This window comes from Manis javanica, chromosome 12 (genome assembly GCF_040802235.1).
Source record: "Manis javanica isolate MJ-LG chromosome 12, MJ_LKY, whole genome shotgun sequence".
In the NCBI taxonomy this organism is placed as follows: Eukaryota; Metazoa; Chordata; class Mammalia; order Pholidota; family Manidae; genus Manis; species Manis javanica.
Window position 1 is genome coordinate 99,024,232 of NC_133167.1, and position 16,046 is coordinate 99,040,277.

Here is a 16,046-nt window from a genome sequence, read left to right on the forward strand (position 1 = left end):
TCTCGGTGATTGGTGACATTCTGCAAGGGGAGCAGGAAAGAAGGAAAAAAATCCCAAACCCTGCAGGGACAGGGGCCAAGAGTGGATTGCATGAAAGCAGACCTCCAACAGAAGGTGGTCTGACGCTTGCCAAATGCAGTTCTGCTCAGACACCATCCCCGTCTTCTCAAACCCTGTGCTCCGAGGTAGACAGTGGGCTTAATTTGGAATCAAATTAAGTATTCAAAGGGATTTGAAGGCTTCTGCTCATAGCAAAGAGCAAAAGCCCAGGAACTAACCTTCTATAAATCTCAGCAACGTCACTTGACACCCACAGCCGTGACCCATTTATTGCACAGAGACTTTGTGCTGTCGTCGTTGAACATACTAACAAGCAGCAGAAGGTTCCAGCCCCTTGTGATTATGGTAACATGACTGATACCATGATATTCACACACAGATTTGCAGCTTCTGAACACATATGTCTCGCTGGGTACAAATTCTCCAGGCCCCATGGGATGGGAAGAAAACTGACTTTTCAGGGAAATCTGAATTACGAGTCTGTCTCTCCTGCCTTGGACGAGAGAACCCCCGCCTCCAGCACTCTGGAAGAACTGGGATTGCCCCAGAGTGCAGAGCTCCCCACGCAGAACAAAGACACGTGCAAGTAACAGAGGTCTTTAGAATCAAATAAACGCACTTGAAAAATAATGATGTGTATTTATATAAAACTGGACTATGACAGTGGAATCCAGGATTGTAGGGGCTATAGTACTCTCTTTTTTAGTGACCAGCCTATTCATGCAGCAGCCTAGATAATGAATTTGGTTAAAGACACCAGACATGATGAGCTTTCTCCTTTCGGTGTGGCAAGTTGATTGTCCAATTTGGCTGTTCCCTGCAGGCTCAAGTTAATGGACACTCTTTGGGGAGCTTTTCTTTCAGATCACCTGATGTTAACACTGTCAACACATTAATCATCTTAATTACTAGTCATCTGTTGGTCTTAGATCTCATCTTCCAAGAAGACTCTGGGGCATCTCCCTTAGACATGGCTAGTCAGTGAGCAGATGGTCAGAGGGTCTGTGTTCGTCCCTTCATTGGGGAGGCAAGGCGAAAAGAGAGGCCAGAGAGCCCCTTGGAAAGAGGTTGGAGGGAAGCTGTAGATAAGGGACGCTTCTGTCACATTGTAGAATGCTATATGTCCAGACTTGTAGTCTAAGAAAACACCAACCTTCTGCACAGGCTCTCTGACGTGTTGACCTTTTAAAGGTGATGAGACCCAAAGACTGTAATTATCTCCAATTTTCAGGCCTGTGAGGGAGAAGAGGTCCCCGGGTGGCTTTGGGAGGTTCCCCTTTCTGCTCACTGAGTCCTGGCAGAGGCCCACCTCCCACTCGGTCTTGTTGCTCACCACCATCTCCCAGTAGTGCCTCCCGCAGGTGAAGCTCTGAGCCCCCAGCACTGTCGCCCACTGGTCAGATCTCTCTGGGCTGTCGGGGAGCTGCTGTCAGATTCCTCCATGCCTCACACTTTTCAGATCCTCAGACAGGATGAGACAGGCACTGGCGGTGGCTGGATCCAGGGTTACATCTGCTGTCAGAGGAAAAAACGAATCTTCCTTTGCATTCTTGAAAGACCTCTTATCTTTGTGGGATTTAGAATCTGAGTATTCAGCCCTACTTTTTACAGTGTGGTTTAGGTGAGTTTGATTGGTTCAGGACAGACTATCTGAGCCCCTCTTTCACTGTTTCACAAACACAGTGTGAGCCTCACGGGGAGAGTGACAGCCTCAAAGGGCGACAGGGACCTCCGATCAAGGAACGGAACTCGCTCTGTTTATGGAGAGCTTCAGAACTCAGAGATTTTTATCCACACAGGGTGCGCCCTTTGGCCTTTACACTCACCTCAGCCACCGTGGGCTCTGACGCCCCAGTTCGGATGGGAGGGCCATATAGCCAGTTGTTGCTACTGAGCTCCACCCTGGGTGTCAAGCGTGTGGGAGACATCATCTCATCTCACCGTGGCACATTTTCTTTTTCTCACTTTTATAAAAGATAAGACTGAGGAATTGTGGCCAAGATGACAAAGTTACTGAGTTTGAATGGCTGCTTCCAGCCAGGGCCTCCCATTATGCCGTGCCTAAAGTTGCCGCGTGTAAGTCGGGCAGCCACCGAGCCCCCCCAGTGGGGTGAACGCACTGTGAACCAGCCAGAGACCTCCTCGCCCATCATGCTGAGGGAGGGCACAAATGGTCCTCCCACTTTCCCCGACTTTCCAGACAAGATCAGGTGCCTCCATCATATAATCTTATGCTTTTGCATACAGATCAAATCCCAATCATCAACTAATTACCTGTTTCCTCAATTCCACTGAAAATTCTACACAAGCAAAGGCAGGTCTGTCTGATTCATCATTGTGAGTAAGCTCAGAGCTTAATAACACAGGGCTGGGCACACAGTAGGCACTAAAATGTCTGCTGAACCCCCAGCCCATTAGGCCTTCTTCTGAAGGTTAGGTCGTCCACAAAGTAAAAGCTGAAAACCAACGCTAACCTTTCTTGGACTAGGCCAGCCTACATACCGGGGCTTTCCGAGAGGACAGTTCTTTGAATGTTCCCCCTTTGGGACTTAAGAGTTTAAGTCAGCTTTTATCCTACCAAGAACAGAGGTAGAAATGCAGAACCCCCCGAGGAGGTGTACATGTGTGTGCACAAAACAGAACGATTCAAACGAAAGCTCCGGATGCCTTAGATGGAAAAACAAAAGCCGATGAAATATCAGCCAAGGCTCTGCTCCTGCCGCTATAGCATGGAGCTGCTCGGCAGCCCAGCACCCCTGATGTTCGGTGCTGACTCAGGCTGTGTTCACCCAGACACTGGCACCCAGACAATGAGTACTGTTAGAAAAAGCTGCCTAAAAGCACATGTTTGCATCCCTTAATAGATACTGAAGTTAACTCAGGAAATCCCTGCAAGTCTGAAAATGAGGCCGACTTACTGCTGAATTTCCTCAGCATCTCTCTCATCCCAGTGATGCGGCACAATGTCAGCTCCATGGTGGTGGCCTCTGGACACTGAAGCAGGACTGCCTCGCCCCTGCAAGAGGACAGGGACAGTGGCTCTGTCTCTCCACGCAGACCACAGGACCTGCTCCGCAGGGAGAGCCCAGCTGGTTTTGCCCCATAGCGTGGATACTCTCATCCCCCTGCAAGAGGCTATCTCACCAGCACCACACCCCTGTACCTTACGTAAGTGAGCATGCAATGGAAACGTACCTTTCCACGGTTCCCCTCACATCCTGTGGGCAGAAAAGAGAAGAAGGTCAGCATGTGTGCACTTTCACTAACTGAGGCTGAACCCACCTGCCAAGGATAGAGTCCTTGGCAAAGTCCACAGAATCTGCTTCTTAGGGCTCTAGAATGCCTTGAGTGGGAGACATTTGGTAGGAAAAGTTCCTACAAAAATCCCTCTAGCAGTGGATTTTCAGGCCTGTGTTTCCCACAGTGAACAGAGATGACTTTGTCCTCTTACTCTCACCTCATCCCATTGTCAGGACCTGGTGCTGACAGTGGGGCCAGACCTGGTCTCATCATTCAATGCCCTGGGATGGCAGAGGGAAGCCTGGTGGCCCCTGAGACCCGCACCAGGCCTCTGTGTGGTTGGAGTAGTTTGCTGGGAAGACACCGTGTTAAATAGGCATTCCGTGGAGCCAGTCCAGGACAGAGACCTGACGCAGGAGTTGGCTCACATAGCAAAGGTTTAAGAAGGTTCCTTGTGCATGTAGTGTAGCCTGGAAAAGCAGGGGAGTGAAGAGGGTGGGGAATACGGGCTCCCTACACAGAATGCCGCCTTCTACCACGTTAGCTCTTGGACAAGCAAATCGCCTGACTGCCTTGGGTCTGAGCGGTTAAATGAGCCCCACTCTAAACCCACCTTGTAGATAACAATCACCTATAGTACAGATCAAAATAATATTTAACTTCATCAGGTCTTGATGGACATGAAATGTAATGCGCCAGCACATAGTAAATGCTCATTCAACTTGAATGTTTGACAGAGGATGCATAGAGGCAGGCACCACAGAAACTGCCGCCGCCGTCAGGCTCGGTGTGGATGGGTGTTCCTACATTCTTTCCCTCTGACTCTTCAGGACTTTATTTATGCTATAGAAAGTTAATTCTTTAGGAAAGCTGTTCGGGGTCCAAACTTATTTTTTCAGGTAAATAAAGAAAAGTTGATTTTGCATGGCTGAAAATGTTATGAGTTACTACATGGTTTTTTTCCCTATTAAGTTTTCCAGTAGTCTTACCTCAAAAGATTTTAAAATCGAGTTGTGACACATGGACTCCATCTGTTCGATCATCTTGCTGAGGCTTCCTAACTGCTGGGTCAGCGTGATCTCACTGTCCCTCAACTTCTTCAGATTCTCGCTTTCCTCCTCCTCTAGTAACAGAGTAGCTGCAGCTGCTCCTCCTCCTTCAGGAACTGGTCCATTTTTATGTATTCGCACACAACAACCTGTTTCCGGGCCTTTGTCTCTTCCTGCCATCACACGCACACACACACACACACACGAGCAATGGAACAAAGTTAGTCACAGAAACACCTATGCAGAACTTCAATCCTTACCGAGGCCTGGAGTTAGACTGTGACAATTCTTAAAACATGATTTTCAAAAAGTGTATATTCTATTAGCTAGCTGGGTAGCTAGTGTGATATTAGCAGGTTTGTGTGCGATAGCGACCGTGGCAAACAAAACCAACGTCTCTATTCCCAGGACCCTGTCATTCTAGGAGGGAAAACCGAAAATAAACCACACCAAAAATATATGATGGGTGGCGGCCAGTATCGTGATAAAAAGTAAAGCAAACGAAAGTAAGAACAAAAAATATGAAAAAAGTGTGTTCACTCGTTCATTTAATAAATATTCTTTCAATGAAAATAGGTATTGGATCACATCCTAGGAATAGACGTTAGTCACAGATACTCCCATTTGAGAACTCCAAGTTTCTGGGGAGAAGCAGATAAACACATAATTTTTAAACATCTAACCATGTGTTTTGCTTTGCTAGTCACCTCACATTCCAATCTGTGCCTAACCTTGAGCATGTGTTCAGGTCTGCAAATCCAAATTCCTGTTTTGCCTTTATTTCCCCTTCTCTGTATTTCTTTTTCATTTGCAATCTCTTTTATCCCCAAAGCATTTGAGACATTCCTCTTTTTTTAATTGATTTGCATCCTATACGTCTATAAGTGTAACTCGTATTTGAAATCATTATAATGGGACCCATAATAGAGTCAGCCATTGAGTGGTAAAGGTGCTCCAAGAAGGAAAACAGTACACCAGCGTGGGGTGGGGGGATCGTTTGAGCTGAGTCTTGAAAGTCCCAGGTCAGCCCAGTGACACCACACGGTGTGAATCGCATACTGTGATATTGGTTCATTTTGTCTTCTTTCCCTAAGTGTCCCTTTAGTCCCTGTCATGGAATCTTTTCCAAGATCTGAAAGTAAGACAGATACTGACCTTACACAATATCACTCTCTCCTTCTCATGGGTTAATATAACCTGAGTTTCCTTCTTCTTTTTATGCAAACTCTCTGTGGCAAGTGAGCAGAGCCCCAGATCATGCAGGGGCCTTGAGGACCAAAGGCAAGGTGACTGGGACCCTAACACAAAAGGTGGAGTGGGATCCCTGCTAGGTGTGCGGTCTGGTGCCTGTAGGTCAGCGCCCATGCCTGGCACCAACCCGGAATATTACGGGAGTTCAGTGATGGAAGGTGATTTGTGTTCTGAGATTTGTATCGAGCGGCCAGTCTTACTTTGTGATGCTTCTCAGCCTCACGCGAGAGGTACCCTCTGTTTACTCCATGCCACTGGGTTGAGAAAGGGCTTGCACCCTGCTCCTCATCAGAGAACACCTTAGAGTCGGCCAGCGTTTTCCCAGAGCTGCCTGGCTCGCCCTCACTGTGCAGCACCTGGGATCTGAGCTGCCTGCCCATAGCAGCCAGTCTCCGCAGATGCTCGTTGGGCTGGAAATGCGGGGTCTCCAAGGTCCGCCAGCACTCGGGGCAAGATAAAGGGGTGCTTTGCTCCTCCCAGCTCCGCAGGAGGCACACCAGACAAAAGCTGTGCCCGCACTCGGGGGTCACTGGGCTGTTGAAATAGTCCAAGCAGATGAAACAGGTCAGTTCTTCCCTGAAAGTCTCCATTAAGTCTGCTGTAGACATTTTCTCAAAGGACATCAGATCACACCTCCATTCGGGGATTAGAAAAGCCCTCCCTGAGGTTCTGTTGTTTTGAGTAACAAGTAGGGGAACAAATTGCTATGATGTTAACACAAGAAACTCTTACACTTCTCTGCACCTCATTTCACCAGCTGACATGGGCGCCCCGACACAACGCCAACTGTGATGTCATGTGGAACTTCCGTACCCTGGCTTCATCATCGACCCCAAACTTTTAAGGAACCTCTCCCTGTGGCAGCCACATGTGGGACATGGAGGATGCTTGCCCCGAAGAGAGTTCTCATTTCAAGAGTCGGTTATATATATAAAAAGCCGTGGAAACATTTAACACATTGGTTTTAGGTTGGAAGTTTGGGTAATTCGGTGTAAGCCAGCATAGAGATTTGAACTATGATGATCTCTAATAGTATCTGAATTGTAAATGTGGTCCAAATCTTTTAGAGAACTCCGTGAATGGAATTTAGTTGAGAAATTGCAAGAAGATGACCGTGATATGTATAAACACCTGCTCCCCTCTGACCCTCTTATGTGCTTGGCCAGAGCCTAGAATTTTCTTGTTCCTTTATCAGATCCTGTGCACCTTTATTTAATTGTATTCATCCCAACAAAATGAAAACAATTCCATCAAAGTATTCCCTGACTTTAGATGTACAATGGATTGCCAGAGTTATATTCCATGCTCTGCCTACAGACCGTGGTACTCACTGGTCTGCCATCATAAAAGTGTCTAAAACATCATTCTTGGATGGAAGGTAGATGGAAAGAATTCGATTTTACTGTAAACATAATTTTGCTCACTTATTTCACTCTTTTAAAATGGCTAAACTTCTTAAACCCCTCACCAGTTCTTAACTGGGCAGAAATTAACTGTGCAGACATTCCTTTTAGACCTATGAAAAAACCGACGTACAGTACGGAGACTGTGCACAGTGACCACTGAGATGCGGGCCAGACCCTGTAAATTCACTCTGCTGTATGCTCGGGAGCTGGCCAGTTCTTGGCGTGGTCCGACCTCCACTCGCTGTACTCCAGAAAGTGGAAGCGGAGAAGCTCTTCCTCAGAGTCTAACGCGTCTGCCCTCCCCTAAGCTCATCACACCTTATTTCTGTTTTTAATCCTGTCGCTTTCCAGCTTGGCAGCCTTCCATGGCTCTCCATTACCCCTGTTACTCCCGACCTTGCTTCTGACTTTCATGGTTCCAGCTGATCCTTTCCCCTCCCTCCCCACTGATCGCCAATGGGGTGTTGATTTCTCTTACCTTGAACTTCTGTAAAAAGAAATTTTCTGGCCTGAAGTGGTTTTCTCTGGCCTCCACCTTTCCAAAGTCATTAATACAAGATATTTTGTGAGTAACTGGGATGACAGTTTCTGCTTAAAAAAAAAAAATGAATGAACGGAAAAGAACTAACCAGAGCAGAGTTATACTAGTTTAAATAGGAAAACGAGATCAGTTTGGGATGATGAAACTTCAGCTACCTTGATTAAAGCTTCGAGGTTAGCAACTGAGGCACAGCTTCCAAATATTGTCAGGAATTAGTCTTAAGCAAAGGTCTTGGGAAAAAAAATCAACAATAACACTAGCTGCCTTCACTGGAAAAAGGATTTTTGGACAACCACTGTTATTTCCACACAAACCTGCACGGTGTCTTTTATGTTGACCCAGATCATTAGAATGAGCCTTATGGAAGCGATACGTGACATCACAGAGCCTGCATTCCAGTGTGGAATGGGGAGACTGACATGTTCTAAGTTCAGGTCCCATCAGTCTGTTCCATCCCACTTCCCCCTGCCCAAGAAATCCCTTTCGTAAAGTCCTTAACACAATAACCACACTTTATTCATCAGTGACTAGAAGAATTCTTTGCACATAGCAAGGGGTCCACTGGCCTGTAAATACATTTTACATGAACAAATAAAAGGACCATATTATTATAGAGCTGCAGTCTCTTTTATCTAACTGGAAGCCAAGAGATCATGTGGTTCAACTACCTTCTATAGACAATGAAGAAAATTGAGACTCATAGGAATTGCGTTGATCCCCTAAAACCTTGCTTATTACCTTAGTCAGGTCAGGGATGGGAAACTGGGTCTCCACCTCCCTTTTGTCAGCACACTACACTGCAGTTTGCTCGCTGACTTGAGAGTGGTTGAAAATTTCTAGTCATCTCAATGATACGAATACTACTCAGATGCTCTCAGAAGGCAATGGGGCGGCTGTCCTTACAGTGTGATGTGACAGCTATCTGAAATTTCTAGGGATGCAAACTTCTTTACCTTGTCTCTGAACATACTGACTAGGCTTAATTCATAGGTGTAGAAGTGCACAGAGTGGGCCACACATCCCAAAATACATCACATCAACTGCCAAGGCACCATACTGCCAGATGTGACAGTGGAGACTGACAACTCAAATAGCTTCTTCTCTGGCCTGTCTCCACCTGAGGAGGTGACAGTAGGGACACCTCAAGGGGTCCACAGCCACCACTGTCACCCACATGCAATTAGGGTTGGAGCATGCAGGAAGGAGAAAGCTTAAAGATACACTGAAGGCTTATTTATTAGTGGAAGCAGTAGGCTAAATGAGGACTTATTTGAAAAATATCTTGCATGAAAGCCTGGTATTAAATAAAAACATCATTTCATATCACTGTGGAAAAGATAGATGATCTAACCAATGGTTTGGGACAAGTAGGGGTAGCCATCTGGAAAAAAAATCAAGTTGAGACTCTACTTAACAACTTACACCAATGTGTATTCCAGATGTGTGTATTTTTCCCATTCTAGTCATTAATTTCTACTGTTATTTCCCTTTGTATTGCTTTTTTCACCGTATTTATTGATACTGTGTGTTTTTGTTCTGGATTACCACACATCCATTTGGCAAGTAAGGAGCATACTTGTTAAATGTGTGGCCAATTACTGTGTCCAAAGAATGAAGCACATGGTAAAAAAAAGATAATTGGTAACATAATAGAAACTTGAAATGGACTGTTTATAGAGAAAGAAGGCTTTTTACAGTGTGCTTCAGAACTTAGACACCACTAAGAAAAGGATGGATAGATTTAAATAACTAAAATTTAAAGACATTTATACAGCAAAGTAAGTAACACATTTTTAAATGACTATCTATGGAAGATAATTTGCAACATATGCATCAAATACCTCATTTTAAATTATAAAATTATGAAGCTTATATTCATGTACACTTAAAAATAATAGTTCTTATTATTATTATATAGCCATTTAAAAAATAAACCTGTTTATATACACTGACATGAGATGCAACACATTCTAGGCTACTAAGGGGAAAATACATTTTTACTGCTCCAAATACTTGAAGTATAAATAATAAAGATTAGGTTATATGTGTATTTTTTCCTATAAAAATGAGGTCATGTTATAGATGTTGTGAATGCATCTGTGCACATAAAGCCATGGGAAAAAGTATAAATTTTGTGGATATGACCCAAAAAGCACAGGCAACAAAAGCAAAAATAGACAAGTGGGACTACATCGAACAAAAAAGCTTCTGCCCAGCAAAGGAAACAGCAACAGAGTGAAAGGCAACCAAGAAAATAAGAGAAAGTATTTGCAAACCATGTATCAGAGAAGGGGTTAATTTCCAGATAAATAAGGAAGTCTTACAATAGCCAAAAAAATCTAATAACCCAATAAAATTATGGGCTACAGATTTGAAGGAACGTTTCTCCAGAAAAGACACTCTGAAGACCAACACATCCATGAAAGGTGCTCAGTGTCACTAACCACCAGGGAAATGCAAATCAGAACCACACTGAGATGCCACCTCACACCTGCCAGCACAGCCACTCTTAAGAAAAAAAAAAGTGTCAGTGAGGAAGTAGAAAAACTGGAAACTTTGTGCACTGCTGGTGGGAACACAAAATGGTGATTTATCTTACCACAATAAAATGAAATGTATAAAGAAAGAAAATGTATGGGAAGACATACCCCAAATTAGCCAAGTTTTTTGCATAAAAGTCTAACTTCATTTTTTTAACTTTTGATATGTTTTCAGCCTTTTATACTAGTAAATACTAGGGACTGGGGTAGGACCAAAGAAATGTGTGTCACTTTGCAGTAAACCAATTATCAAGGCAGTTTTCTTCAGGTGAACGGATGAAATCATCTCAGAGGATTGTTTTCCGCTGTGATATAGTATTTTTAATGGTGTTTTGATTTCAATGCAGTTTTTATTTGCTTAACTAGTATATACATTTACTTCTGTTTATAGACAACATGTATAATAAGTTCAACGCTGGAGTGATTAAATATGACAAAACCATTTCTCTGGAAGCAGTAGATACATGTACAGGAAAGAACTATAAAGCAGTAAGAGATGTTTGCCTTAGGAGTGGTAGAATGTTAATTTATTAAAATTTTGGCATTTTAGTGGAGGGCATATTTCATTTCTGCTGGAAAAATCAGGGAAAACTTCTTGGGAGACATGACATTTGATCTAGACCTTTAAGCTAAGGACTTAATTGCACTTCAAACAAAGGCGTAGCCGGAAAACTCTTGGAATATTTGAGAAATAAAATACCATGATCTTGGCAGTCGGTCACATGTTACAATACCAAAAAATCTAGACGGTAGCATTCTTTTCATCACAGATACATTAAAGGACCCGAATCAGAGAGGGACTCCGCGCCTTCCTCCTCTTTACAGGCAGCCCGCCCAGCGCCTCGGGAGCCCAGCCCGTGGGGGGGGGCGGGGGGGAGTGCCCAGGGGCTGCGACTTCAGACTCGGGGTGGGGGCCCAGCCAGGGCCGCAGGGCGGAGCTGCCTTCCTGAAGGCTGACATCTTACAGGAGGACTTAAAGTGGGGCTTTGTCTGTTCGTTTTCCCTTTATCCTTCCTCCCTTTGCTTTAAGAAAAGTTACCTGTTGCGAGTTGACGTGCACAGGCCCCCCGCCAGCTGTGTCATGGACTTGCCCTCTGAAGGGGTGAAAGGGAAGCAGGAAGGGAACTGGGTGAGTTGGAAGCCTAAACAGAGAACTTTTTTAAAGCAGTTCAAACAAACGGTGACAAATGAGAATAAAACGACATGGTCTACGTTTAGGATGGACTATTAAGAAAGAACAGCGAAGCCTAACTTCTTTCCCCAAAGTCACTGCGTGTGAACAGGAATCGGTTAAGGGCAAGGCTGCCGCCGGTTTCTCTGGAACCGTGAGAGGCAGGCGTCACCTGTTTCTGTCTGTGGTCGGACACCGGGTCCGCGGCGCCAGCGCCTCGCTCTGCAGGGATCACTGCACTCCCCGCAGCCTGCAGGGTGCACTGCGGCCAGGGGGTTAGGGCGCAGTCATTCCCGCATCAGGCGGGGACTTCATAGAACGGAACAGATGCTATAGGTATGCATGTCTATCCTCTTCTTTTGAAGGGAAGTCCACTTTTTCTTTTCTTAAGGAAATCGTAACATGTATTCATAAGACTCTTTCTCTCTCCCCATCAACGGAATCTTTAGGGGGAAAACCGTGAGGCCTGCTAATGTCAGCAGAGGACTGGCTCTGGACGGGTGCCCTTCTCAGCACCCTTACGTATTTGCTTATTTAACCCTCCCAGCAGCCTGTGAGGTAGCCGTTGGTTCCAGCCCCACTTACAGGAGGAACGAACTGCTTGTGAGCCATACCTTAGACCCACAGGGGCGGCCTGCCTCAGAATCCACGCTGTCACTCGCAGGGCCGTGTTGCCATTTCCCCAGGATCCAAAGAGCCTCAGGTACTATCCTTGAGGAGTTTCCAGCTGTGACCACAGCAGGCCTGCAGGTATCCGGTCAGACCTCTCCAGGGTGATGGTGCGGGACGCCGCCTGGGGGCGCTCCTGCCTTTAACAGATTGTTTGCCAGAGCAGATGTTAAGGTCCGAAGACAGCATTTGTTGATTAAGTTTATGACACAGGCTTTTAAAGAGTCGGTGAAATTTCTTGAGCAAAAACGTATTGGTGCCTCCTATACCACCCTCTTGTAAGACAAGTATTTCTGAGGAAGTCCAAAGTCAGGGTGCCAGGACTGTCCCTTCTAGTGAGGACCCTCTTCCGGGGTCTCCCCGTGTCTTCACACATTGGAGGGACTGGAGAGCATCTTGGGATCCCCTTTGTAGGAGCCCTGATCCTCATGAGGGCAGCCGCGGCTGGGAGGTCTCTCCCTGCTCCGCAAGTGCAGCATTAGGGAATCCTCAGCCTGGACGGGGCAGGGTGCTTGACTCTGGGCGAGAAAGAATTCTCGAACAGGTCGGAAGAGTGTAGGTAAGGAAGGAACTCATTTAAGCAACAGCAGCAGGGAATGGCAGCTGCCGTGCAAGCAGCAGAGAACAGGAAAGTGCAGAGGGCAAAAGGGAAAGAGAGAAAGTTCTCGGCCTGCGGCAGATTCCCTTGCCAGCTCCTGAAACCAGGGTCATCTGGCATCCTGGGTCCACTTGGATCTGCACAGCATGGGGACTAGCCCCTGCCACTCCAGGGTTTGGGGGCACCACGGAGCACAGGGTGGAGTGAGCTTATGTTCCGGAAACTTCCCAAAGAAAGGAGATTTTCAGGCAGGCTGGTCAGAGCAGATCACACAGCAGCAGTTCAGTCCAAGTCACCCAGGCAACAGAAACATGCAGGCCCAAATCTGAGCTCCTCAGAGAGGAGGCACGCTGTAAGTTTGGGGATTCTGTCTCACAAGGCTTTCAAGAATGGAACAAAGGGCAGAGGGGAGGTTGTTGGGCGTAGGCTTGACTTGTGGTCTCAAGGTGCTTATCTCTGGTGAAAGACACCCTGTCTCCTTTCCTTCATTATCAGTCCTCCAGCTAATTCTGCTAAATAAACCAAACCCAAGGGATTTATTGATCCTGTTCTTCTCCAAGATAGTTGTTACCCTCAAGACGTGGGGACATATCAGTTAAGACAGCCTGCCTGCCTTAGGATAGGCTGTTGAGTTATTGTCTGATTGCCAAGATATGTTAGGAATCTTCTCAACTGTCTTTTTAAAATGGAATCTTAGCCTTAAGATGGGGTCCCTCCTGTTCTTACTATACTGTTCGTATCTCAGCATTTTTCATCATAGGCAGGGAAAGTTAATCATGATGCTTGTCCCATGTCCCTGGTCTACCTCAATCTGATTACCTCCCAAAGACCCCCACCAATAATTCCATCACATTGAGAGATTAGGATTCCAACATAAAAACTTTGGGGGGATACAGACCGTAGCAATAGCTGACTTGTGATTAACCACAGAAATATGGAGAAGATACTCAATGATAATACCTTTGAGAAACAGAGTAGAGGTGGTTGCCTTCCCCACAGGGAGAGCACATGTGTGTGACCCCAATGAACTTTATTTTGGACATGTTGACTTTGAGATGCCTACATGATCTCAGAATAGAGATTTCTAGTAATCAGTATGTACACATCTATGAATCTGAAGATCAGCAGAAAGATGTAAACTAGATATAAAAGGTTGGCATGTAAAGTCAGCTGAAGACTAGAGAAGACATAAGTGCACCGGAAGAATAAGGAGAATGCAACTCTGTTGGAATCCTCATAGAAGGCAGGTGGAATCCAGAGTTCAATGAGATGTCCAACATCCTTGGCGTTGTCCTATTAGGACTAGAAGTTGAGATAGGGCTAGAAATGACATGCTCTAGAATGCAAAATATAGGAGTTGTGACAAAATCGCATTGGTTCAAACATGACTTTCCCAGCCCATGGAAGATACTCCAAGTAAAAGCAATTGAAGGTGAGGTGCACTAACGTGGGCAAAGGCAGCCTACTCCCCTGTGGTCCCCTCTCCACCACCATGATGACCTTCCTGAGTAAGGACATATGAGAGAGACCAGCCGTCTTCAGGTTTCAGGATAAACATCCCACTAATAAAAGCTGAGTATGTGTCTCAACATTAAGTAGTTACCACTGTAACATGTATATTAGACAAAATAAATTGCAGGGGCATAAAGATGCTCTGTCTTTCTCATTCCTCGTTGCCCCCTCTACCACCACCTCAGGGGTGCACTCTGATATTTAGGGAGGCCAAAAAGCATGACTATGGATGAGCCGAAGAAGGAAATGATACTTGATTAGGATTATTTTTTTTGTTAACACTCTGGTCCTATGTGTGTTTTGTACACCCTCTCATACAATGTTCACACGTGCATGAAAGATGGTTTTACTTAGTCTCATTTTGCAGACAATTACTATTCCATGGCTGCTGAAGGTCATGGCAATTCAGCGGTAGAACTGGACCCTGAACCCACTTTCACCAATTAGACATAATACTTTTCTCTATTATGTGACCTTTGGCAAAAATCTGAACTTCATTTGCTCAGGGCCATATCTGATCCCCACTAAAGCCAACCCATTGTGTTTTGCTGAAGATGTTCTGTTAAAACAGAGAGGGCTCCTCCCCCTGTTGGAGTAGGGGAGGTAAAGGTGATCTCTTAGGTTTCTGTTGGGACTCTTCCCTGGAAGGATAATCTTCCTTTAGAAAAGTAAAACCAAACTAAATGGGTTTAGATAATCATTAATCTTCTACAACACCAAAAGGGCAATGGCTTTATCACCAAGTCACCCATAAATATTTGTTTTTTAAGGAAATAGTTGAATATCCAGACTTCCCAACCACTTTGCGTTGCGGAAAGTCAGTCAATGAACGCTAAACCCTGGCTTCCAATAGAAAGGCCTTACAGAAAATAAGTCAGAGGGAGGCTGGTCCTTCCTAGAGAATGGTAAGGTGCACCTGATCCGGAGCAGCCTGCCCACTCCTCTCTGAGACGGGGCGAGGTGGTGTCATCTGCGGTAGAAGGCGTCCAGAAGGAGCAAATATGACCTCCCTTGGTACCTGCCGTGTTGATCCCGCCCAGAAGCTGCGCCTATGCTCCCACGGGGCCCGCGGTGAGGGAACAGGTGGCTAACACACCGGGCACGGCTGTTAGAAGCTCATGGACTAAGTGGGGAGGACCATGACTCATTGGCCACTTCTTTCTTTGACAGCAGGGAAAACAAAAAAGACCACTTTTCTTCAGGAATCTTTTTTAATCAAGAGCTTTCCTGTATAAAAATCTGACACTTTAAAATGGTCTAGCCTCCCTAAAATATTGTTATCTAGGCCTATAAAAGTATCTTGTGATAAACTGTAATGCAAATGAGGCTTTTCTCTTAAGACTGGCAAAATACTTGTTTATCTCTTCACAGAGATAAACAAGTTATCAAGTCAATTCGGCATCAGAAAGGCTGGGATTCAAACCCCAGATCTGTAACCTTCTGCGCTGAGTGCGCTGGGGAGCTGCTTCCTCTGAATCCTCAGCTTGTCAGCTGTAAAATGTATTGTGAAACCACCAGCCTCCCAGGATTGCGGGCTATATGAAGACACAGAGCTTGGCACACTGTCTAGCCCTTATTTTGAATTACCTTAAGTTAAAATATTTAATCTTCTAGAATTAATAACTTGCTATCTACTTACCTGAATAATCTAAGATGGGCTTTAAGGGACCCCCAAGCCATGAGACTTGTGCTTGATATCTTACCACTTGATTTAAAGATGATGAAGGTTTTCTGTCAAAATGAAATCATGAATTATAAAAGCTTTGGGTGGTGGGAATAAATATGGCAGTAAGAGGATAAAATCTTTACAGAAGCTGGCTGCACCAAGGCTTAGAAGAGAAAAGAGGATTGGGTAGAAAAGGAAGCTTGCCCAGCTAAGGAGGGGAGGGGCGCACAGATCTGAAAGTGGTCTCTGAAAGAGCTGAGCAACTCAGATTTAGAAGAGGGAGTGGTTGTGCAAGGTTGTCTGAGACAAAGGGCTAAGAAGTCCTCCAGATTCCACAGGTTGG

At 45.4% G+C, this 16,046-nt stretch overlaps 1 protein-coding gene across 1 annotated transcript; it reads right to left on the reverse strand.

The window, feature by feature from the left end:
• Positions 1–745: 745 nt before the first annotated feature.
• TRIML1 (tripartite motif family like 1) lies at positions 746–6,208 on the reverse strand. The gene is given in 7 exon segments (XM_036995558.2): positions 746–1,575; positions 2,979–3,076; positions 3,256–3,278; positions 4,290–4,433; positions 4,436–4,522; positions 5,505–5,576; positions 5,789–6,208. Coding segments are annotated over 7 exon segments (1,395 nt in total). The 3' UTR covers positions 746–1,024.
• Positions 6,209–16,046: the final 9,838 nt, after the last annotated feature.